This window comes from Dasypus novemcinctus, chromosome 18 (genome assembly GCF_030445035.2).
Source record: "Dasypus novemcinctus isolate mDasNov1 chromosome 18, mDasNov1.1.hap2, whole genome shotgun sequence".
Taxonomy (NCBI): Eukaryota; Metazoa; Chordata; class Mammalia; order Cingulata; family Dasypodidae; genus Dasypus; species Dasypus novemcinctus.
In genome coordinates, this window is record NC_080690.1 from 22307638 (window position 1) to 22327773 (window position 20136).

A 20136-nucleotide genomic window follows, 5' to 3' on the forward strand; every position below is an offset into this window, starting at 1 on the left:
CTCCACAGGGGTCAAGGAGGCCCGGGATTTGAACCGTGGACCTCCCATGTGGTAGGCGGATGCCCTATCCATTGGGCCAAGTCTGCTTCCCAGAAACAAAGTTCTGGTACATGTTACAACATGGTTGAATCTCGAAGACATCGCATTGAGTGAAATAAGCCAGACACAGAAGGACAAATGTTGTATGAGCTCATATGACATAATTAGGATATGCAAAATCATAGAGACAGAATAGATTATAGGCTACCAGGGGCCGGGGGGGTGGGGTGGGGTGAATGGAGAGCTAATGCTTAATGGGTACAGAGTTTCTGTCTGAGATAGTGGTGATGTGAACATCATTGTAAATAACATTATAAATGTTATTAACACCACTGAATTGTATACCTGAAAATTTTTAAAATGGGAAATTTTATGTTGTATATATGTTACCACAATACAAATTTTTAAAACACACAACTGTATAACACAAAAAGCAAACCCTAATGTAAACTATGGACTAAAGTTAATATAATTATAACAATGTTGATTCATCACTTGTAACAAATGTACCATAGTAATGCAAAATATTGCAGGAAAATTGTATGTGTGTATGTGTGTGGGGTATATGTCCTTCCTACATAATTTTCCTGTAATGCTATAACTGCTTTAAGAAGTAAAGTCTCTGACCCCCCTCCCCCAAATACATTGTTATGGTTACCATTCACAATGACTCCTCTATAGTATCAGAACTGTTTCACTACTTTACAATTAATCCAAATATCAAGAAAAAATTAGATGCTACAGGTCATAAGGAGATTATAACCTCCATCCATCTTCCCCATTTCAATCTGTTCATTTATTCAACAATTATTTATGAAGCACTTACTTTGCTCCTGGAACTGTCATTGACTGAATAAGCTAATGTTATACTTTGAACCTAAAAATAAACACCAATAAAACACTATTTTGTCTGTTTTATGTAGTGGGGTTTCATACAAGAGTTCATTAAAAAAAAGAAAAACTAATCCCAGTTCTGACTCTTCCATAGCTGTGTGGTCTTAGGCAAAACAACACCCCTCCCTAAACCTCATTTATTTCTCTGTACAATGGAGGTCATATCCTGATTCAGAGTTGTGAGGGTTAAAAGCCATAGTGAAATCCAGGGTTGATGAGGCACAGAAATCCACAAAACAGAGGAATAAAATATGGATTAGAGTGGACTTACTGGTATCCTACTATAGAATTATTGTGACTCTAGCAACGGAAGAGATTATATCATTGATGTGGAGACAGTGGCTACGGGAGTTGCTAAAGGCAGGGCGAGGGAAAGAGATGTGATATTGGGGCATTTTTGGGACTTGGAGTTGTCCTCAATGATATTGCAAGGACAGATGCAGGACATTGTGTATCCTGCCATAACCCACTGAATGGACTGGGAGAGAATGTAAACTACAACATAAACTATAATCCATGCTGTGTAGCAATGCTCCAAAATGTACTCATCAAATGCAGTGAGTATACCACACTAATGAGGGAGGTTGTCCATGTGGGAGGAAATGGGGGTATGGAGTGGGGTATATGGGAACCCCATATATTTTTAATGTAGCACTTTGTGTGATCTATGTATCTTTTTTAAAAAAGATTAAAAGAAATTAACACAAACAGTCCCATTTTATAGACATCCAGCAAATTAATTAAAGAAATATTCATTGAGCCCTTACTATGTGCAGGTCTGGTCTGGGCTCCAGTGAAGAGCCTGAGGCTTTGAAGTGATGTGAACAGGGGTCTGGGACTCAGAACATCCAGCTCCCAGGCTGTCCCCTGAACAATAGCTATTCCTAGTCCGCAGAGCTGCAGGTATGAGGAACCTCACCAGACCATCACCATGATACCATGGCTTTGGCAGCTGGGCCCTGATTTCAGCCGGGTTGGCCATCAGCCCATCCCTCTCCTCCAGCTCTGGGATAAAATGCACAAAGCCTTTAAGCCCCTGCCAGGGAGCAGATTCTGTATGCTCTCCCCCTCCCCCCACATACATACACACTTCAGGTCATTTAATTCCAGAGGCGAGCAGGGACTTAGGGAGCAAAAAAACAGGAGGAAATTAGGTCATAGCAGGAGGATGGTAATCCCCCTGATGGCTGGTCAGAGCAGTAGGGTCCCTGCTCCTTGAAGTAGACTAGAGTGGCTCAGGGAAGACCCTTGGGGTCTGGACCCCTACCACAATTCCTCCCAGAAGTACACCCAGGCTGAGGGAGCTGACGTAAGCTTACACATCCTCCACACTGGGGTCATTCACACACTAACCTCTCACTGACTGTAACACTTCCTATGATGGACTGAGATTCTAACTTTCATTCTACAAGTATACCCTTTATACCCAGCCCTAAGCTGGGTGCTGGAGACACCAAGAGGACTTTGATAGTGTCCCTGCCCTTGGGCCCACAGTGATATTCTGGCCTGAATCCACACAGTAACAAGCCAGTGCTACCAGTATTGAGACAGGGAGCCCAGAGCTGTGTGTCCCTGTAGAAGGTTTCTGATCCAGCTTGGGGTCAAGGTTAGGGAAAACATCCTGGAAGAGGAAAAAGGAGTAGCAGGTGGCCAGGTAGAAATGGGAGAGGGTATTCTGAGCACAGAAAGAGGTATGAAAGAAAATTCTAGTGGTTCAGGGTATAGCATGCTGGAGACAGGACAAGGGCCAGATGGAGGATGTTTTTTTTTCCTGAACTTTCTACTTCAAGTGATGTGAGAAGATAGGGAATGACTGGTTGAGAGACAGAAGTGGTGTTAGAAGTCCAGATGGCTGATGTTCAGGAGCAAAGGGAGAGTCAAGACAGAGAGGGGGATTTCATTGAGGCATCTGAGCTAGCCAGAATGGAAGGGTATTTGGGAAGCAAAGACAAGTTAGGGCATCTACACACCTGGGTGGAGGTCTCTGGTGGCCCCTGTCACCATGGAGTCTAAGCACCTGTCTTTCAGGCCTAACTGTCCTGATGGGGGGAAGTCACCTCCCAGCATGGGCTTTAGAGTAAGCCTGGCCTGCCAGCTCTGAGCTCCCACCACCATAGCCTCCCTCCCAGCTAATCCCTTTGGGCCCCTCTTATAAAGCTCTCTCTAACTCCACCCCACCTGTCCTCTACCACCTGCTTCACATCATTACCTCCTATCACTCCCTATTTGAGTGCCCCTTTTCTGAAGCCTCCCCTAACCCCAAGGTCGGGACTTGGTAGACAACTCCTCTGTGCTCCCAAAAAGGGGGGTTTCCAGGGTGGAATGAATAGTGGGCACAGGTGGCTTATGTAAGGCCTTGTAGACAAGGGGAAAGAAACTCAACATCAGAATCAACTTTCAATTTAGAAAGTGGAGGAAGTAAGAGTTCTTAGAAGTCAGTGTGGATGCCACGGCTGAGTCCATATAGGTGCTGGGTGATGACTTGTAATTTGGTCTCAGTGGTGGTAGTGGTAGAGAGTAGAGGACTGATCAAAAGAGGCTTGGGGACCTGACTGGTCCTGCCCTCTCTGTGGTCTCCTCTTTCTCTCAGGAGTTGCTCATGCTGATTCTTCCCCTTCCTCTCCACCAGGACGGAATGGGGCTCCTCACACCCCCACACCCCCAAGGCACCTCTTCCAGAAAGCCTTCTGGGATTGGACTGACTTCACACTGCACCCCTCTTCTCAAAGAACAAGGTTGTGGAGAGCAGAGGTCAGAGGAACCTTCCCTGTGACCTCAGTTTCTGCAGGCTCCAGGTCATCATAGGGATTTGTGAATGTGGGTTCAAGCAGGGGTTCCCCATCTTCTGGGAAGAATCCCCCTTCAGTTGGGCCAGGACACCAGGAGAGGTGGGGACCAGGCACGAAGCCTGAGCTGTGTTCTAAAGGCGGAGGTGGCATTTCAGCACAAGGCGAGGTGAGAGGGTCAGGAGGCTGGAGGCTGGAACCAGCCTGGGGAGGGGGATCAAGGTCCCTCCACCACCTCACCTGGCCCTTCGGGGCTAGGATGGAGGGTCTGGACTAGGAGTCCGGGGCTGATAACTCCGGCCCTCCCGACCCCGCCTGGCTCTCAACCCCAGCCAGTTGGGAGGACAGAGAAAGGCTGTGCCTTTCGGCGGACCTCGGGGCTCCGCTGGAGCTCCTGGGAGCTGCGCAATGGAAAGCGCCGCTCAGCCGCCGGGGAAACCTGTGTTTGTGAAGAGAGAGACCGAGTCCCCTGCGGCGGCTCCCAGCCCCGCCCCTCCCATGGACTAGTCCTGGGGCTCCGCTTCTAAGAGCCCCCGCCCCAGCCAGCTGGGCGCAGCCGGGAGAAAGGAAGGAGCTTAGTACAAATATAAATACCTTTAATGAAAGCCGAGAGCGCTCTGCAGAGACCGGCCGGCGGCCGCCTGGGCAGAGCTAGGGGCGGGGGCGCTGCCACCTGACCCGGGTAGCTAGGCCAGAGGCCCCAGGAGGCAAGCGAGCGCCAGGGCGGCCGCCAGCAGCGCGGGGGCTGGGGTCGCGGCGGCCGCGGGAGCCGTCGCCCGGAGCGTCTCCTGGTTGGTCTCGGGGCCAGCGCCGCGCTCCCGGACGCGCACCGGGGCGCCACACAGAGCGTGCAAGTTATCCGGGTGTGGGGCACGGCGAGCCTCTTGTTGCAGTGACTCCCACACTGCGGCCGCCTCCTCCGGGCAGCCTGACAGGACTCGCCAAGCGCAGGCGTGGAAGTCATTCCAGGACCTGTGAAGAGCGTGGAGTGAGAAGGACTAGGTCGGAAGAGGAGGCTCTGGAAGGGGAAAAGAGGTCCAGTCCCGGACTGTGGAGGGGGTGATGGGGTGGGGCCGCGGCTCTCGCATCTGGCCATACATACCTGCAGACCGTCTCCAGCTCGCCTCCGCGGCCCATGCCGTCCCCCAAGCGGATGAGACACTCGGCAAAGCCCTGGTATATAGTGTCACAGCGGCCAGGGCCCGCTGCGGCTGCTGCCAGGGGAGGAACAAGGGCTGGGGGTGGGGTGGGGGTGGATTATGGTTGATAGGATGAGCTGGGCCCGCCCCCTTACCCCCAAGGACTTGTTTACCTGGGAGGACTTGGGAGACGTGACTCAGCATGAAAGGGGCGCCCTGGGAACTGAGGGGCACATCTGGGGATCACCTGCCTTGATCCCCTCTGAGGCCGGATAGAGAGGGAGGAGGGGGTGTCACGTTCCGTCCCACGACTCAGCTCTTTCTTCGAGCTTCTGGGGCCTCAGGGTAGCTGATGGCGGTCCAGGTGAGGGGAGTAGGTGGAGGGGGCGAGGTCTGGGGCCCTTGGCGACATCAAGCCTCCCTGCAGCCTGGACGACCTTGTCGTGGCCCGCCCACCCCGTCCCTGAAGACTGGTGTTTTTCGGACAGGCCGGAGAGGATAGAGAGGAGTAGGGAGTCAGGCCTGGCCCTCACAGAGGACCTTGGGGATCCCACAACTGCTCTCCCTCATGTGAGCTAGGCTCTCAGGTTCTACCCCTTTATCGGAAAAAGGGCTGTGGAATTTTGTGGCCCTTACTCCATAACCGAGCTCAGCCTGCACCCCTCACTTTCCGTCCAGAAGCCTCTGGCACCTATCCTGGCCACATGTTATCCGCCCCCTAGGGTTCTCCCACGTCCCCTCCCCTCCCCTCCCCTTCCCCGCGGCATCCAGAACTCAGGAAAGCCCCGACCCACCTGGCGGGGGACGGGGGGTAGTGAGGGAAGAGTGCGATCCCAGCAGGACGGGCTGGGTCCCTGACGCCCGCACTTACCAAGTGGCAGCACTAGCAGCAGCGCCAGTGCGCGGGGCGGCCGGCGGCAGTGGTGGCAGCAGCAGCAGCAGCGCATGGCCGGAGGCTCAGAGCCTAGTGCGGGCGCTACCAGCTGCGAGTGCTGCCCGCCGGCCCAGCCCCCGGAGGGAGGGGCCCCGATTGGCTGGGGCCAGAGGCGGGGCTGCGAAGCCAGCCGTGGGCTCCGCCCCCGGTGCCCTGATTAGCAAGAAGGGGGGCGAGATCCCAGAGGGAAGAGTCCAGGGACACCGGCTGAGCTGAGTCTGCCCCTAGACTCTTGCCCAAAGATGGAGAAGTTAGTTTCTAGAAGGCAGTCGTGCCGATGAGGGTCGGTGCCCAGGCCCCTGGGGTTGGTGAGTGTTGGCCTAGACAGAGCTCCACACAGGAAAAAGTGAGAGGGCAGGGAACAGACAGGGTGGTATCACAGCACTCCAGACACCAAAAGCACACACACTCCATTTTATTCCAAAAGCATTTAATTGAATTTCTCAATGTTTCTCAAAAACAGAAAGATCCAAATTGGAGGTAAAAAGGAACATGGAAAATTCAACTCAAGTGGCGTCACGATCCTGGGGTCATGCTCCAGGCACGACAGAGCCCAAGAAGGCACAATACCTGCCCTGGGCCCAGCCTAAACCTGCTGCTTTCCACAACCTGTGGACCATGGCCAGTGACACCCCCCCAACACCCCAGAGGTGGGGCCCTGAGTAGGTAAAGGGTAGACATGACCCTTCCTTGGCCTAAGCCTGTCTGCTGGCCTTTGTTGTCACCCCACCCTGGGCAAAGCAGGCTTGGCTGCTAAGGGAGGCTGGGGGCCACAAGGCCGTGAAGCATGAGGCTGAGACGCCGGGCTGCTTTGCCAAGTGAGTTGTGTGGCTCCGCCTGCAAGAACTGGAAGAGCTTCTGGCGCACCTGAGCCATGACAGAGCCCATGTGGTCCCGTGTGATAGGATCACTGTGGTCCAGGTGCATCACAGCCTCCTCCAGGTAGCTGCGGGTGGGGGAAAGGGACAGACTATAAGTGGGCACCAGCAGTTGGGAGCGCCCTCTGGTGGCACCAAGGCCCAGAGGACTATGTCCAAGGCCTCCAGGACAGAGAGGGGTGGAAATAGAGAGGCTTTGTGGAAATTTAGGGAGACATTCAGGCAGGAGGGGAAGTCTCTGCCTTGCACACCCCCTCCCCACCCCCAGCCAGTTCCTTGGTTCCTGGCTGCCCCAACTCACCTGAGCTTGAGGTCAGTTCGAGTGCCAAGGTCAGAGGCCAGCTGCTGGATGAGGGACAGGAGCACAGGCTGGGAGAGTGGGCAGGGTGGCTGCCCAAAAACCTGGGCTGGGTCCACAGTTTCACACACGTACAGTACCAGGTTCAGGTCAGCGGCTGTCAGGGCCTGGGGGAAGAACAGAGGAACAGAGTTTCAAGTGAATGATGGGCAGATAACAAGCTAAATGGGGTGGGGGCAGGGATGAATGAAAAAAAAAATAAAATAAAATTAATGCTGGGATTGAATAGCTTGTCTATGCTACTAAGTATGGCCTGGGAGAGAATGACCATAGAGTAGGTGGCTGAGAGCTCTAGAGGGGAATGCTTAAGCGCTCAGAGATGGCACCAAAGGATTTGAGTTTTGACCCTAGGGGGTCAGGAGAGGTTTCCAAAAACAAACAAACAAACAAACAAAAACAAACACAGAAACAAGGGAGTTGAGGTGGGAGAAAAAGGGTCCAGGCAGAGGGAGCAGTAGGAAAAATGGACTAAAGGCCTAAGAGAACCAAGAACTGTCCCCTGGGGCCAGATGGCCTAACCCTGACGTGTGGTCCTTATTAGGAGGATGGCTGACCCTTACCTGGGTCTAATGCCTGGCATACCTGTTGGAAAGCCTGATTAAGGTGGCCCTGCTGCAGCAGCTGCAGCATGTGGGCTTGTTGAGCCTGGCAGTCGAGGTGGGCAGCAGGGACAGGTGTGCCAGCAGCTGAGCGCATGGCCTGCATGATGCTGGAGGTGACAGCAGCCTGCTGCTCCTTGAGTGCCACACTCACCTCACCTTTGACAATGCGCTGTACCTGGGCTAAAATGGATTCCTGCAGGCTGCAAAGGCAAGTAAAGGAAGATAAGGTGGAAAGGGGGTCCAGTCTGGCCCTGCCTGAATCCACCACCTCACCCAGTGCCTCACCCACACACCTGCCTACAGCCACGTGCAGCTGGTGTTGCACCTCAGCCCGCACACTGCTGGACACAGTGGCTGCCATCTGTTCAGTGGCACCCTGAAGTGTGCTGACCAGGCCCCGCAGTTGGGCCAGCACAGGTTCCCGTGCCTCCTGTTCCCGTGCCTTCCGGCTCTTCATGTGGCTCTCTAGCTGCTGCAAATCTGAGAGGTGACCATGGGGGCTGTAAGGGGGAGGGAAGGAAAAGGGGACAGCCCCTCTTGCCTTGGGTCATAGGGCCCCACTCACATTCCTGGGTGCCCAGGCGGAAGCTATCATTGATCTGCTGGAACATGGCCTGGCAGCTCTTCTCGAAGGCAGGAAGCACCACGCTCTGGAAGGCTTCACGATAGGCAGCCTGCATCGGCCCCTGTAATGTGTCTGCAGCTGCTCGGGCAATGGCATCCGTCAAATTCTGGGGAAGGACAGACAGGCTACGTTGAACACTTGAACTCAACCTGGTCTGACCAGACCCACCCACCCTGGGCCATATAGCACCTTGGACTTGAGCAGCTTAGAGATATTTTCTTTCATAGTGCCCTCCATGGCTGTAAGCTTGGTGGCCACTGAGCTGCTCAGTTGGCCTGCCATGGGCTCCAGGCTCCTGGAGACACCTAGTGCAGGGAAGGAGGGAGAAGTGGGGTCATGAAAGAAACTTAATAGGTAGGTAACCCATCTATCCCCTCCTACTAGCCCCGCCCATGCAAAACTCACAAGGAGGTACTGTCTTCTTGATCTCGTCCCGTATGCTGCGCTCCAGCCGCCCAGCCATGGCTGAAGACAGCGCCTGGGACAGGTGCTGTGTCAGTTGCTCCTGCAACTGCCCACCACGCTGCTGCCCCTCGGCCAGTGCCCGCTCCAGCCGCCGCTCTGTACTGCAGCTAAGGAACAGGCCTAGAGCAGGTCCCATGACCCTTCCTGGACCAAGAATGCTGCCCCTATGCCACGCTGTGCCACCTGCCCACAAGGATACGCTCCTGCTCATGCCGTGTCTCGAGGGCACGTTCTACGTGGCCCATGACAGTGCTCTGCAGGCCTTCGAGTTGGGTGCACAGACGCTGCAGCAGCTCTTCTTGGCTGTGCCGCAGCTCTACCAGCTCTCTCTGCTGTTGCCAGATTAATGTCGGCCAGTCCTCAGAAGGCTCTGCCACCTGCCAGTAGCATGGATAATCACATGATGCCTGGCCCACCCAGCCCCAAACATCAGAAGAGGGAATGGGGAAACCGACTTTGGCCCAGTGGTTAGGGCGTCGGTCTACCACATGGGAGGTCCGCGGTTCAAGCCCCGGGCCTCCTTGACCCGTGTGGAGCTGGCCCATGTGCAGTGCTGATGCGTGCAAGGAGTGCCATGCCACACAGGGGTGTCCCCCGCGTAGGGGAGCCCCACGCGCAAGGAGTGCACCCATAGGGAGAGCCGCCCAGCGCGAAGGAGGGAGCAGCCTGCCGAGGAATGGCGCCGCCCACACTTCCCGTGCCGCTGACAACAGAAGCGGACAAAGAAACAAGACGCAGCAAAAAGACACAGAAAACAGACAACCGGGGGAGGGGAGGGGAATTAAATAAATAAAAATAAATAAATCTTTAAAAAAAAAAAAAAAAAAAAAAAGAAGAGGGAATGGCCCAGGACCCTCCCATCCATCAGCAGAAAGGGCACTGGCTTACTCACCTGGTGCTCTGTGAGCCGGGATCCCACGGCCAAATCCCTGCCATAGGTGAGAAGCACCTCAGGTCATGTCAGGCAGCCTGGTGACCATCTACCCCTCTCCCTGGCCCTTGGGTCCCCCCTACCCATCATCCTTTTTGCCCTTCCTCTTTAGTTTGGGTGAGGCCCGAGGGGATCCCTTGGTCTTCCAGTCCTTGGCAGGCAGTCGTGGAGTGGGAACTTTGGTGCCAAAACCCCCTGAGGCAGAGGCTAGGCTGGCTACCTCATCATCATGGTCGCTGTGGGAAGGGGAGTAGAGGGTAAGTGTCTGCCCACTAGCTGGCTTGCCCTAATGAGTGGAAGAGGAGTGGTGTAAAGTAGCACTCACCTTTGCTCAGCACTGGTGTCCTGGCTGTCATGTTGCTGCAAGAGGTGATAAGGTAGCCGGTGGAAGGCCAGGCTCTTGTGCTTTTCCTGGAGGCCATTCCTGGGACTGGGAGGGCAAGCTGACTCAGCAGTGGATGACCCCATCTGCAGCCCCTCCCACCAGCTCATTTTTCCTCTCCCAAACTCCTCACCTCTCTGCCAGGCTGCTGCAGGTCTCACGGGTAATGTCAGGTGCTGTAGGCCAGACCTGACTGTCAGGGGCTGCAGCCTCCTGGTTTAAGGCTGCTTCCAGGAGGGAGGGGGTACTATGCCGATCCCCATCCCCAGGGCCCCCCTCCAGGACAAGCTGGGGGCCAAGCTCAGGTCCTGGTCGGGGCCGTGGGGACAGAAGGTGTAGTGCTGAGGCCGCTGAGGCCATACTGTCTGGCTCAAGACCCTCAGGAGCAGAGGAGCCAAAGCCACGGGACAGGGCCTCAGATGCAATCTCGGGGATGTCCTGGGACAGGGCAGTGGAAGCCGAGGAGATAACGTCAGGGGAGCGTGTGCGGCTGGGAGAAGCCTGGGGTAACCCCAGGGGCTCCACCTCCTGTAGCTCCAGGGAGAGTGCAGAGGCTGCAGTGGGCACCTAAAGTGAGCCAGAGATGGAGGCTTAAATGGTGGGAGGAAGGTGTGTGGGGAACACAGAGACAAGGCATTGGCATTAGTGTTGATGTGGAACAGGATAGCAGGGAAAAGGAATGCAGGCCAAAAACAGGGCCCCAGCCAAGGAGAGGAGATGGGGACAGGGAGGCTGAGGAGGACCTAAGGCAGAATTTGGGGCACCTAAGGCAGAGCAGGACCAGCAGGAGAGGTGCTGTGGGAGGAAAATGCCGCCAACCTTCCCTGCTGCCATCCACTTGCTATTGTGCGCTTCACACACACACACACACCTGCCCAGGCCCCTTGGTAGTCAACTTGTCGGCTGGGCCTGGGAGCAGGCCCGGCAGGAGGCTGCGCGGGCTGGTCTGCAGGCTGCTGCTGCTCATTGTCAGGTTGCCATCCAGCTGCAGCTTGGGGCTCAAGGTCAGCTCCTCAGGTGGCCTGGTGGCAGGAAGGCAGAGGTGTCAGCTCTGAGAGCTTGGCATCACCTGGCAATAGCCCCTGCCACCTCCCACTCTGGCCCTCACCTTACCTGGGCAAGGAGGGATCTACAGCCGAGGTGCTGCTCATAGCAGACACAGCTGTAAGAGAGCTGCTGCTGCTGCTGCTGCTGCTGCTGGGGGATGCAGTGATCTGGGGAAATGGTGAGAATGAGGGCTGAGGCCTGTGGGTGAGGTATTACCAGGCCTTTCCCCTGGGCCCCACGCTCTTCCCCCAGCACACCTGCTGCAGCGAGGCGCTGGGTGTCATGAAGGCATCAGGCGTCATCAGCTTGGGCTTGGTCTCACTACTCAGGCTGAGGAAGTCAGCGGGTGCAGGAAGCTCCATGATGCGGCGGAGGTCAGGCTGGGAGCCCGGAGTGGCTGACCCCAGGCCCTCAGGGCCCAGTTCAGGCCGAGACTCTCCAAATGCTGTGGGGAAACCTGCCCCTTGAGCTGAGTCTCAGACCCCGGTCAGTCAAATCTGCTTTCCTTTTAACCCCCTGAAGCAGTTTGATATGGTTATGAATTCCAAAAATAGGTATTGGATTATGTAATCTGCTCTATACCTGGGCCTGACTGAGTTATGATTGGGGTTGTGATTGGGCCATGTCATTAGGGCGTTGAGTCCCCACCCCTAGGTAGGTGGGCACTCAAATAAAAGGCATGGCAAAGGACAGAGTTGAGGGTTTTGATGTTGGAGTTTGATGCTGAAGCCTCAAGCTGGAGTCCCAGGAAGTAAGCACACAGAGGAAAGAGAAGCCAGCCCCAGGAAGAGGAAACCTGAGCCCAGGAAGAAGCAAGCCCTGGGAAGAAAGGAACCTTGAACTCAGAGAGAAGCAAGACCCTGGAAAGGAGGAGCCCAGGAAGCCTGAACTCTCACAGACATCGGCAGCCATCTTGCTCCAACACATGAAAACAGACTTCGGTAAGGGAAGTTAACTTATGCTTTATAGTCTGGTATCTATAAGCTCCTACCCCCAAATAAATACCCTTTATAAAAACCAACCAATTTCTGGTACTTTGCATCAGCACCCCTTTGGCTGACTAACATACCCCCACTCACCGAAGTCCTCGTGGGCAGTGTGGGTGGGGAGTGGGGCCACCACATCAGGGTTCAACTGTGGCTGGAAGCGGATCTGCACATCTTGCAGTGCCCTGCAGGGAGAGAAGTGGGAGAAAAAGAAAGGGCTCAGAGGGGCCAGGGTAGCAGCTCAGGAGGGAAAGGTGGAGAACAGACAGGGAGGGCAAAGGTGGGCCCCCCAACAAACTCACTTAGTATGCACACAAAACAACTTGATGAGGACACCAGCGGCAGACTCCACGGCACCGACTCCATGGGTACTATCTGAAAGGACAGCACAGGCAGCTAAGTCCCTGGCTCTCTGTGCCTCAGCAACTCCCGCACATACTAAGAGACCCCAGCCCAAAGGCAGCTCACCAGCCCCCAGGCTGTCATTCTCCTCCTCAGCAGGCAGCACCTCAGTGTGTCGCAGCCGGCAGCGACTCACAACCTGGATACCAAAGCTCAACACAGGGTGGGTAAGTAGGAACTCGGAGATGGAGCTGAAGCAAGCACGGCCCTCCTCCTGGTTCTGCAGCAGCTCCATCACATAGAGGACCTACACAGGCGGTGTGTGTATAACTGAGCTCCGAGGCCCTGAGGGCTGAGGATGTGCCACATGTCCCCAACCTCCTCAATGATACTGGCTCTGCCCAGGGGTTCCCCCATTGTGACCTACCTTCCGTTGCACATCACTGAGAATCAGATATTCTGCTGAGAGGTCCAGGCAAACCTTAAGGCTAGGGGGCACACTCACTGAACTGAAGATATCTGGGGAGAAGCTGAGAAGCCATGAGGCAGGGTGAATGAGACTGAGAGAATTCAAAGAATCCACAACCACGGCCCCTGCCCAGGCCCCCAGGCCCTGCCTACCGAATAGTCTGCAGGCAGGTCCAGGACACGGTGCACCACATCTTTAGCTCCTGATTCTGGTCAGCACCAGTAATGAGGAACCTCCAGAAAGGGACCCTGTAAAGCCACCAGGTGCTGAGTGGCTGGCTGAACCCCTGCTGGGAGCCTATGGGTGAGCACCCCTCACCCTCTGCCAGCCTGCCCACTCACTTACTCTGGGTCCTGTTTCTTGTGGTTGTCACAGAACAAGAGGCAAGAGAGGGGACGCCCATCATGTGGCTTCCACTCATGCAGACACCTACAGGCAGGGAAATGAGGGGCCTGAGTGGGTGATCTTGTTCACTCAGGTCCCAGACCCTCAGGCCCTGCCTCACCTTGGCTCATCCTGCCCCTCGATATAGATCTGCCAGAACTTGACGTAGCCGTCGTGGCTGGCAGTAGCCAGGACAGTTCCATCAGGAGACAGGGCCCCTTCACTCAGGCACTGGGAAGAACCCAAAGAGTCTTGCTTTGCCACCTAACGAGGTAGGAGTGAGCCCTTCCCAGATGAGGATGGGAGTAAACTGGGCTGACCTGCAGTAAATTCTCATGTTTGTATGAATAAGTAAATGAAAGGGGAGCTATGGAGAAGACCAGACCCGCAGAATGCAGTCAGGTTAGAGTGAGCACCACAAGTAAGGGCCACTTTGTGCTCAGACCCCCATGGACAGAGTATCATTAAAGCTGCCTGGGCAGCAACCAAGTGCAAGGGTAAAAGAGGGACCTAAGGAAGAGCTGGCGGGGGAGCAGCCAGGTGCAGGCTTACCGTGCTGTGGCCTTTCACTGTGATGAAGCCCTGCTTGATCTGGCTAACATCCACAGGCCAGGTGCTATGGCTGGAGCGGAGCATGTCCAGGTCCCACACCTCAGCCTGGAGGGTACAGGAAGGTGAATGTGCCGCCTGTGCCTGTGTCATGGCTGCTCTGTCCCCACCCCCATGCCCGCCCCCTCACCCGGTCTTCATGCAGCAGGGCCACTGTTGGGCTGCCCTCCTCGCAGCAGTCCTCACTCTCCTCAGGGATGAAGGGGCACCAGATGATCCTGCGGAAGTGGTTCAGGGCCGTGCCCTCTGGCTGCCGGATGTGGACCAAGATCTCTTCTCTGAGCAGGGTGTTAAGGGCTAGATAGGCAGACGGATGAGGCGGGCCCGGCAGTCCCAGCTCCGCTCACCCTTCTTCCACCCCCCAGGAAAGGATACTGAATTTTGCCATTAACCAGAGCCAAGCGCCACACAAACAGGTTGCCTGCCTCATCCAGGCAGGCCAGCTGCGGGGAGTTGAGGTGTGCGAAGGCCAGATCGGCCACACTGCCTGTGAAGCCTTTGAGCAGGGTCCGCTCTGATGCACTGACACTGATCACCCGCACCATTGCTGAGCCATTGTTGGCAGCTAGAACCAATAGAGCAGTTGGTTGTGGGCAGGTATCCAGGCCCAGGCAGCAGCAGGAAAGCCTAGCCCTTGCCTGCCTCACTGTCACCACCAGTCTCAAGCATGATTTTCCCACCTAGTCCCAAGGCCTAGCAGAGGGTGGGGCAAAAGAGATAAGCCTTCCATAGCGCTCTTAAGGTCTGAGTGGTGAGTGGTCTGGCAGGTGGATCTCTGGGGTCTCTAGCAAAACACTTCACTTCTTCCCCCATCCCTACTCACCACGAATGGCGTAAGCCAAGAAAGAATTGGACACAGCAATTAGGTTGCCATAGTAGTACTTCTGTTCCCAATCATACTTAGCCACGGGCTGGATTTTCACCTGAGAACCAAGCGCAAGGAAAGTTGTAAAAACTAAGGGTTAGGACACTACCCCAGAGCAAAGGTGGTCCCCAGCAACCCTGGTGTCTGAGGGATAGGAGAGGCCACAGGTGCAAGCCCAGCCACCAAGACTCCCACAGGGGCTTTGCAGCCAACCCTGGCTTCCCCAGACAGGGGCACCAGGTGTTTGTCAAGGTGGTCCCCACAGGAACCGGCAGCACTGAGGGTGGGAAAGAGCAAGGGGAGAGGCCCTGGTGCCCACCTTGTTGCTCCCCCTTGCCTTGCTTGAAATGCTAGAGTCACTGCTGGCCACAATCTCCACCTCCTTGGCCAGAATCCCAATGCAGGTAGAGCTGTCATCTCCAGAAAGGCAGCTGCAGGAATGGGGGAGAGGTATGCACAAGCCTTGTCTCGTTCACCCAAAATCTCGATGGGCAGAGTTGGGGAGGAACACATAGCCACCCTAGTGAAGAATGTCTATTCCCAGATGCCCAACTCTGGCTGGTCCACTTGTCCCCAGACCCACATCTCCCTTTGCTTACCTCCCTCCTTGGGAATAGACCTACTTCCTTTTTAAACTAGGTGCCCAAACTGCAGATCCAGGCCAAGCCTCTGAGCATGTCCTCACCCTTCATCCTAGTGCAGGCTCAATGAAGTTAAGTGCTCCACTCCCAGTCATCCCATGTGGGAGAAGCAGAGGCTGTCCCCTCTCACTGTATCTCATGCTTTTAGGCAGTACTGCCCCAGAGATTCCATCACCACCACTGCCATCCCCCCAAGCACTTACATGACCTGCTTTTCCTGCAGGTTAATGGGTGGCATGGCCCGGAGACCAGGCTTGCTTGTCGAGGTACCATCACCGGAGCAGAGGGGGTCTGGGACCAGGAGCCCATTGAGGTCCCCATTGTAGGTGCTGGATGGCCGTTGGCTCTCTGCACTGGGGCCTGGGGGGTAGATAGGGCCAGCCTGATAAGGTGGTCCCACCTGCTCACTTGCATCTCCTCCCATATAACTTCCTTCCCGAGCTGTGAGGTATACTCTAAGAACATACGACTGAGCAAGGGAGGTCAATGGGACTGTGACGCTGGGCCCTTTGTTCATCCCTTGTTCTATAACACTGAATGGTGTACCCAATTTAAGCTAAGACCAAGAACGAGCATGAGGCTCTTCTCTCTGGGGGAGTGGCCACAAGTCATCAAGGATCCTCTGAGGCCAGTTAAACTTCAGGCCCAGGTCAGCACAGGGGGACTCTGTGCATATGAGAGAGGGCATGAGAAGAACCAGGACAGTCTTAATGCAGGAGGTGCCATCACAGCTGTCATAGCCAGAACATACAAAGATGGAAGGACTAGCAGGGAAACAAGGCTGCAGAGGCCTTGGGTGTGATGCTGAGGTACTGAGACACTCCCTGTGGGCAATAAGAGCCACAGAAGAGATACAACAGGTAGGTGACATGGTCAGCTCCAGTCTGCATGCTCTAAGCCAGCATGCAGGATAGTTGAGAGATATGTTTGAGAATCTGGGTGAGAGATACTAGGTTCTAGACCAAGGTGGTGGCAGGGGAAGGAGAGAATGGGCTCCTAAAGCACTGAAGGACACTGATAAGATTTCTCAGCAGGAATGGTCATTGAGGGGCTGGACAAAGAGCAGGGGAAACTGTGGGGTAGGGTGTAAGTCACCCACTACTGGGTAGGGTGTTTGCCACTGGCTGGGTCTCAAGCACCCTCATAGGCTCAGGCACCACTCCCAAAATCCCCAGGTGGCAAGACTCTCCATATTTAGGAATATGGGAAGTTTCTATGTTTAAGACAGTCTGGGGTCTAACATGGCACTGTAGTAAGTGGAGACAAGTCAGAGGTAGTTGACAAACAGGGAAATCAATAAACTAAGGACATAAGAGGAAAGCCCCCAGAATACTTCACTTTGATCAGAGTCCCCTTAGCTGTTCAGGAGTAAGCTGACCACTCTTCTTCCCAGGCCTGCCATTAAGAGGACAAACAAACAGCAGACCCAGGCTGCACAAAGTTGGCCATATCAGGCTTTCCCAAACCTCTTCAGAGTCTAGTCTACACAGCAGCTGATGAGCCAGTCTTGCTGGTAAGTCTGAGAGGCCCAAGCCAAGCTCTGTAAGTAAAGGAAGCATTCACAACCCAGGCCTGGGGCAAAGGGCCCAATGGTCTCAGGTGAAAGATGGATTCTCTCAGGGAGTGGGGGCCTGAGTGAGCACTAGTGCTAGCTCCAGAAGCTATATGGGCCTCCCAGAGGTGTAGGAACAGGCTATGAGGAAACAACAATTCTCAGCCCTGGTTATTGTACACCCCTACCACCATCACCAGCTATTCCTTCAACCACAACTTTTCACATGGTTCCTGAATCTGCCAGGAACCTTTGGTGACTTCACATGTGCTATTTCCTCTTCGTGGAATGCCTACATTGACACCCAAGCTCCTATTATTCTTATTACAAAACCTAGTCTGAACATTGTCTTCTCTTAGATCTGTTTTCAGGTGAGAGCAACTTGCATTCTCCAATTCCTCCCACCTCCACCCAAACCATCACCACATCAAAATATTCCTGGCTTTCAATGACAACAGCATTATGCTGCAATCCTGCTAGCTCTTCTGTGTCCAAGGGGCTCCCTGAACTCTGAGCTATCACTGTATGCCCCAGTAAAGTTTGAATGAATAGAAACAAATTAGGGCTTGCAGAGGTTTGTAGCCTAATCTAATCTGGGCCATGCAGTCTATGATTTGCTTTCATTTTATTAAGAACACAGAATCACGGCCTATTCCTTTTCTCCTGAAAACTAGTTTCAGAACAACAGCATTCCAAAAGAAAGGGAGACTTGCGGGCAGGCACCCGGGGGCTCCTCAGCACAGCACCTAGGTCCACGACTGAGACTAGGCATACACAGTTCTGATAGGCCTCTGCACCATGGGGAAAGGATAGGGATGCTAGGCCAGTCCCAGGAACACTAGAAACCTTGGAGCCAGAACACCAGAGGGACCAAGAAGATTCAGGAAAGGAGCCTCACCTTCAGCACTGATGCTGAAGGGCAAGGCAGAAAGGCCCGGCGCCGGGATGGGGAGAGGCCGCACCCGGCGGTCTGCGCCCTTCACCGGGCACGCTCAGGGGTCTATAGTCCCGACCCAAGTCTCTCCTCACCAGCGAGGAGGATCCAGACCCCGTACCAAAGGGGCATGCGGGCTCCTGAGGGCGGCCAGGGTCCGCGCCGCCATTCTGCACGCCCGCTGAGAACCCACCCTCGCCATTCTCGCTCACCGCCCGTGGGCCGATCTAGCTTGAGGATGTCTCGCAGGTGCTGCGTGGCGTCCTCGATGTCGATACTCGCGCAAGAGGAGGCCATGGGCCCAGCCGCGGGCACGTCGCCCGCGCAGTGTTCGTTCCGCTGTCTCCGCGCACCGCCTCGTCCCGCAGGGCCGCGTCCGGGCCAGACGGCGGGACGCTGGTCACTACACCCCGTCCACCCGCAGCCAGCAAACGGCCGCCCGCGCCGCGTCCGAGCACCGCCAACCCCACTAACCGCCTCCACTTCCGGCCCGCCTGAGCCTTAGCTCCCGGATCCTGCGCGAGGCGGAAAAGAAAGGTTCCGGGCTGGGGGCGGACTCCTTGCTGTTTCCACTGCGCCGCCCGGGTGCCAGCGGGGGCCCAGGGAATTCCGCAGGGCTGATGCGGAGCCAGTGTCCACATATGGAGTCACCCAAAGCCCTACGTACTCCAGAAGATCCAGCCCGGGCTGTCCCCACTGCCAAAGCGCTGGCTTTATGACGGGCCCAATAGAGGGTCAATTTAACCACCCAGGCTGAAGCCCTGCAGACCCCCAGGAACAAGCTGATCGGCTAGGAACCTGTTTCCCTTTTAAGGAAATGGATCGGCATAACAATGCCTGAGGAAACTCGTGAGGTCAAATATTTTGCCACGTCACAGGTCCAGGAATCAGAAAGGCAAGGGAGATAGTCCCACCAAAAGGACCCATCAACGGTCCCTACAGCTCCAGCATCCCCTGCCCCCCCCCCAGTACCCTCAGGCAGGAAGAAAGAAACCATTGTTTACAAATACCTCTTTATTGCAGACATTTCAGGCACAGATACATGGAAGCTGTATTGCAGATTTTATACAGGGTGGTTTAAGAGGTAGCAGGCATCTACCCGTCCCCCACCCTTCACCTCCCCAAGTACACAGCCTAGAAACAAGTCCCACTTAAATCTCCTAGAGTTTGATGTTACCTCGAACAGCAGACCACCCAGCTGTGTCCAGTGTAGCCAGGCAGCCTGTGGAGTCTGAGGAAGTCCTTGTCCTCCATTGATAGTGGGGTAGCGGTGGTGTCCATTTACAGGTCAGGCTTAGCTGTAGTGCCCTCACCAAGCTAAGACCCCTAATGGGGTCATCAGCCCAAATCCTGAGGTGGGCTCTACACTGCAGTTGCTACCTTGCCCAGGTTTCAGGGCTGAGGTACTAGATTTGCATTGGGCAAGGCCCCTGTCCCCAAAATCGAAGAGCAACAGCTAAAATTTCCTGGGACTTTGAAGAGTGTCATAGTGTGTGGTGAAGGAGAGAATAGACAGCTGGAGGCCTGGAGATGTCCTGCAGATGTCTGAGGGCTGAGAACTCCTGGGGCATGAATCCCTCAACTCAAGAGTGCCTTCTTTCAAAGCTCTAAACCTATACTCCAACCAACAGCCTGGCTCTGTAGGCATCAGAGGCTGGCTGCTGTGGCACCTCCCTTTAGGAAATGATATCCAAAGCAGGTGGTACAGGATATGAACTGCCCTCTGCCTGGCTTGGGGCTTGTGGGGCATGCTGGATGTGATCCTAACACTTCTTGGGATAAGGGTGCTAAGCGAAGCCCCTCCCCTTAGCCTCTCTGCTATTCCCTGGTCTTGCTGAGACCCAAGGGCCTGAATCTGATGGGATGTTTTTGCCAAGGTCTCTCTCACTTCAGTGGGATACAGGATCTATCTACCTCCTGCCCCAGAGCCTGGCTGTGTTGGGCCATACTCAGGGATATATCTTCCGCTACTAGAGTCCTAAACCTACCCAGTACAGAGATCACTGCAGAGGCTTCAGTGCAAGAGAAGCTTCAGGCCAGACCTGAGCCCTCCCTGTCTGCAGCTTACCTCTCCAAGGCCAAGTGGTGGGGAGGGCAACACTGTGCCCCATAGGACTTCAGAGAAGCTAGCTGAGAGTGCTGCTCCAGCAGTTTTCCTCTTGCAACATATATTGCTGAGTTCGGATAGAGGGGAGTGTGAGACATGTGGGAGACAATGGGCAGGGTAGTTATTGATGCCCAGCCAACTATTAAACTAATTAAAACAATTTAAAC

General features: G+C 54.9%; 2 protein-coding genes across 6 annotated transcripts; both read right to left on the reverse strand.

Moving 5' to 3' along the window:
- Positions 1-4315: 4315 nt before the first annotated feature.
- NRN1L (neuritin 1 like) lies at positions 4316-5870 on the reverse strand. 2 transcript variants are annotated; one of them, XM_012525578.4, is made up of 3 exons: positions 5730-5870; positions 4822-4933; positions 4316-4691 (listed from the first exon to the last, which is right to left on the reverse strand). In XM_012525578.4, the coding sequence occupies exons 1-3, from the start codon at positions 5803-5805 to the stop codon at positions 4406-4408; spliced, it is 474 nt and encodes a 157-aa protein (XP_012381032.1). In that variant the 5' UTR covers positions 5806-5870; the 3' UTR covers positions 4316-4405. The 2 variants fall into 2 exon arrangements, with proteins under 2 accessions (XP_012381032.1, XP_004459709.1); XM_004459652.5 differs by having other exon boundaries at positions 4822-4954; positions 5730-5861.
- A 335-nt stretch (positions 5871-6205) lies between these two features.
- Positions 6206-18499, reverse strand: EDC4 (enhancer of mRNA decapping 4). Of its 4 annotated transcripts, none has more exons than XM_004459656.5 (29): positions 18075-18499; positions 15580-15736; positions 15055-15166; positions 14694-14793; positions 14246-14435; positions 14001-14148; positions 13814-13918; positions 13383-13492; positions 13223-13306; positions 13030-13125; positions 12836-12938; positions 12535-12715; positions 12369-12441; positions 12160-12251; positions 11338-11525; positions 11147-11247; positions 10905-11055; positions 10167-10600; positions 9977-10081; positions 9735-9887; positions 9613-9649; positions 8920-9097; positions 8661-8816; positions 8445-8560; positions 8196-8361; positions 7924-8110; positions 7611-7830; positions 6972-7135; positions 6206-6738 (listed from the first exon to the last, which is right to left on the reverse strand). In XM_004459656.5, exons 1-29 carry the CDS (start codon positions 18157-18159, stop codon positions 6546-6548), a joined length of 4185 nt encoding a protein of 1394 aa, XP_004459713.1. In that variant the 5' UTR covers positions 18160-18499; the 3' UTR covers positions 6206-6545. The 4 variants fall into 4 exon arrangements, with proteins under 4 accessions (XP_004459713.1, XP_058135812.1, XP_058135813.1 ...); XM_058279829.2 differs by having other exon boundaries at positions 13383-13525; positions 18075-18382; XM_058279830.2 differs by having other exon boundaries at positions 11338-11537; positions 18075-18372.
- Positions 18500-20136: the final 1637 nt, after the last annotated feature.

Bases quoted from the DNA above. Each gene is read 5' to 3' on its own strand.
- EDC4 (XM_023589151.2), bottom strand. From the start codon at position 18,159: ATGGCCTCCTCTTGCGCGAGTATCGACATCGAGGACGCCACGCAGCAC. The intron at 14,436-14,693 runs GTGAGTAGGGAT...TATTGGTTCTAG, and splicing joins CTTGGCTTACGCCATTCGTG to CTGCCAACAATGGCTCAGCA. The intron at 9,098-9,612 runs GTGAGTAAGCCA...TGCTACTGGCAG, and splicing joins CCCGGCTCACAGAGCACCAG to GTGGCAGAGCCTTCTGAGGA.
- NRN1L (XM_004459652.5), bottom strand. From the start codon at position 5,805: ATGCGCTGCTGCTGCTGCTGCCACCACTGCCGCCGGCCGCCCCGCGCA. The intron at 4,955-5,729 runs GTAAGTGCGGGC...CCCCACCCCCAG, and splicing joins GCTGCTAGTGCTGCCACTTG to CCCTTGTTCCTCCCCTGGCA. The intron at 4,692-4,821 runs GTATGTATGGCC...CGCTCTTCACAG, and splicing joins GAGCTGGAGACGGTCTGCAG to GTCCTGGAATGACTTCCACG.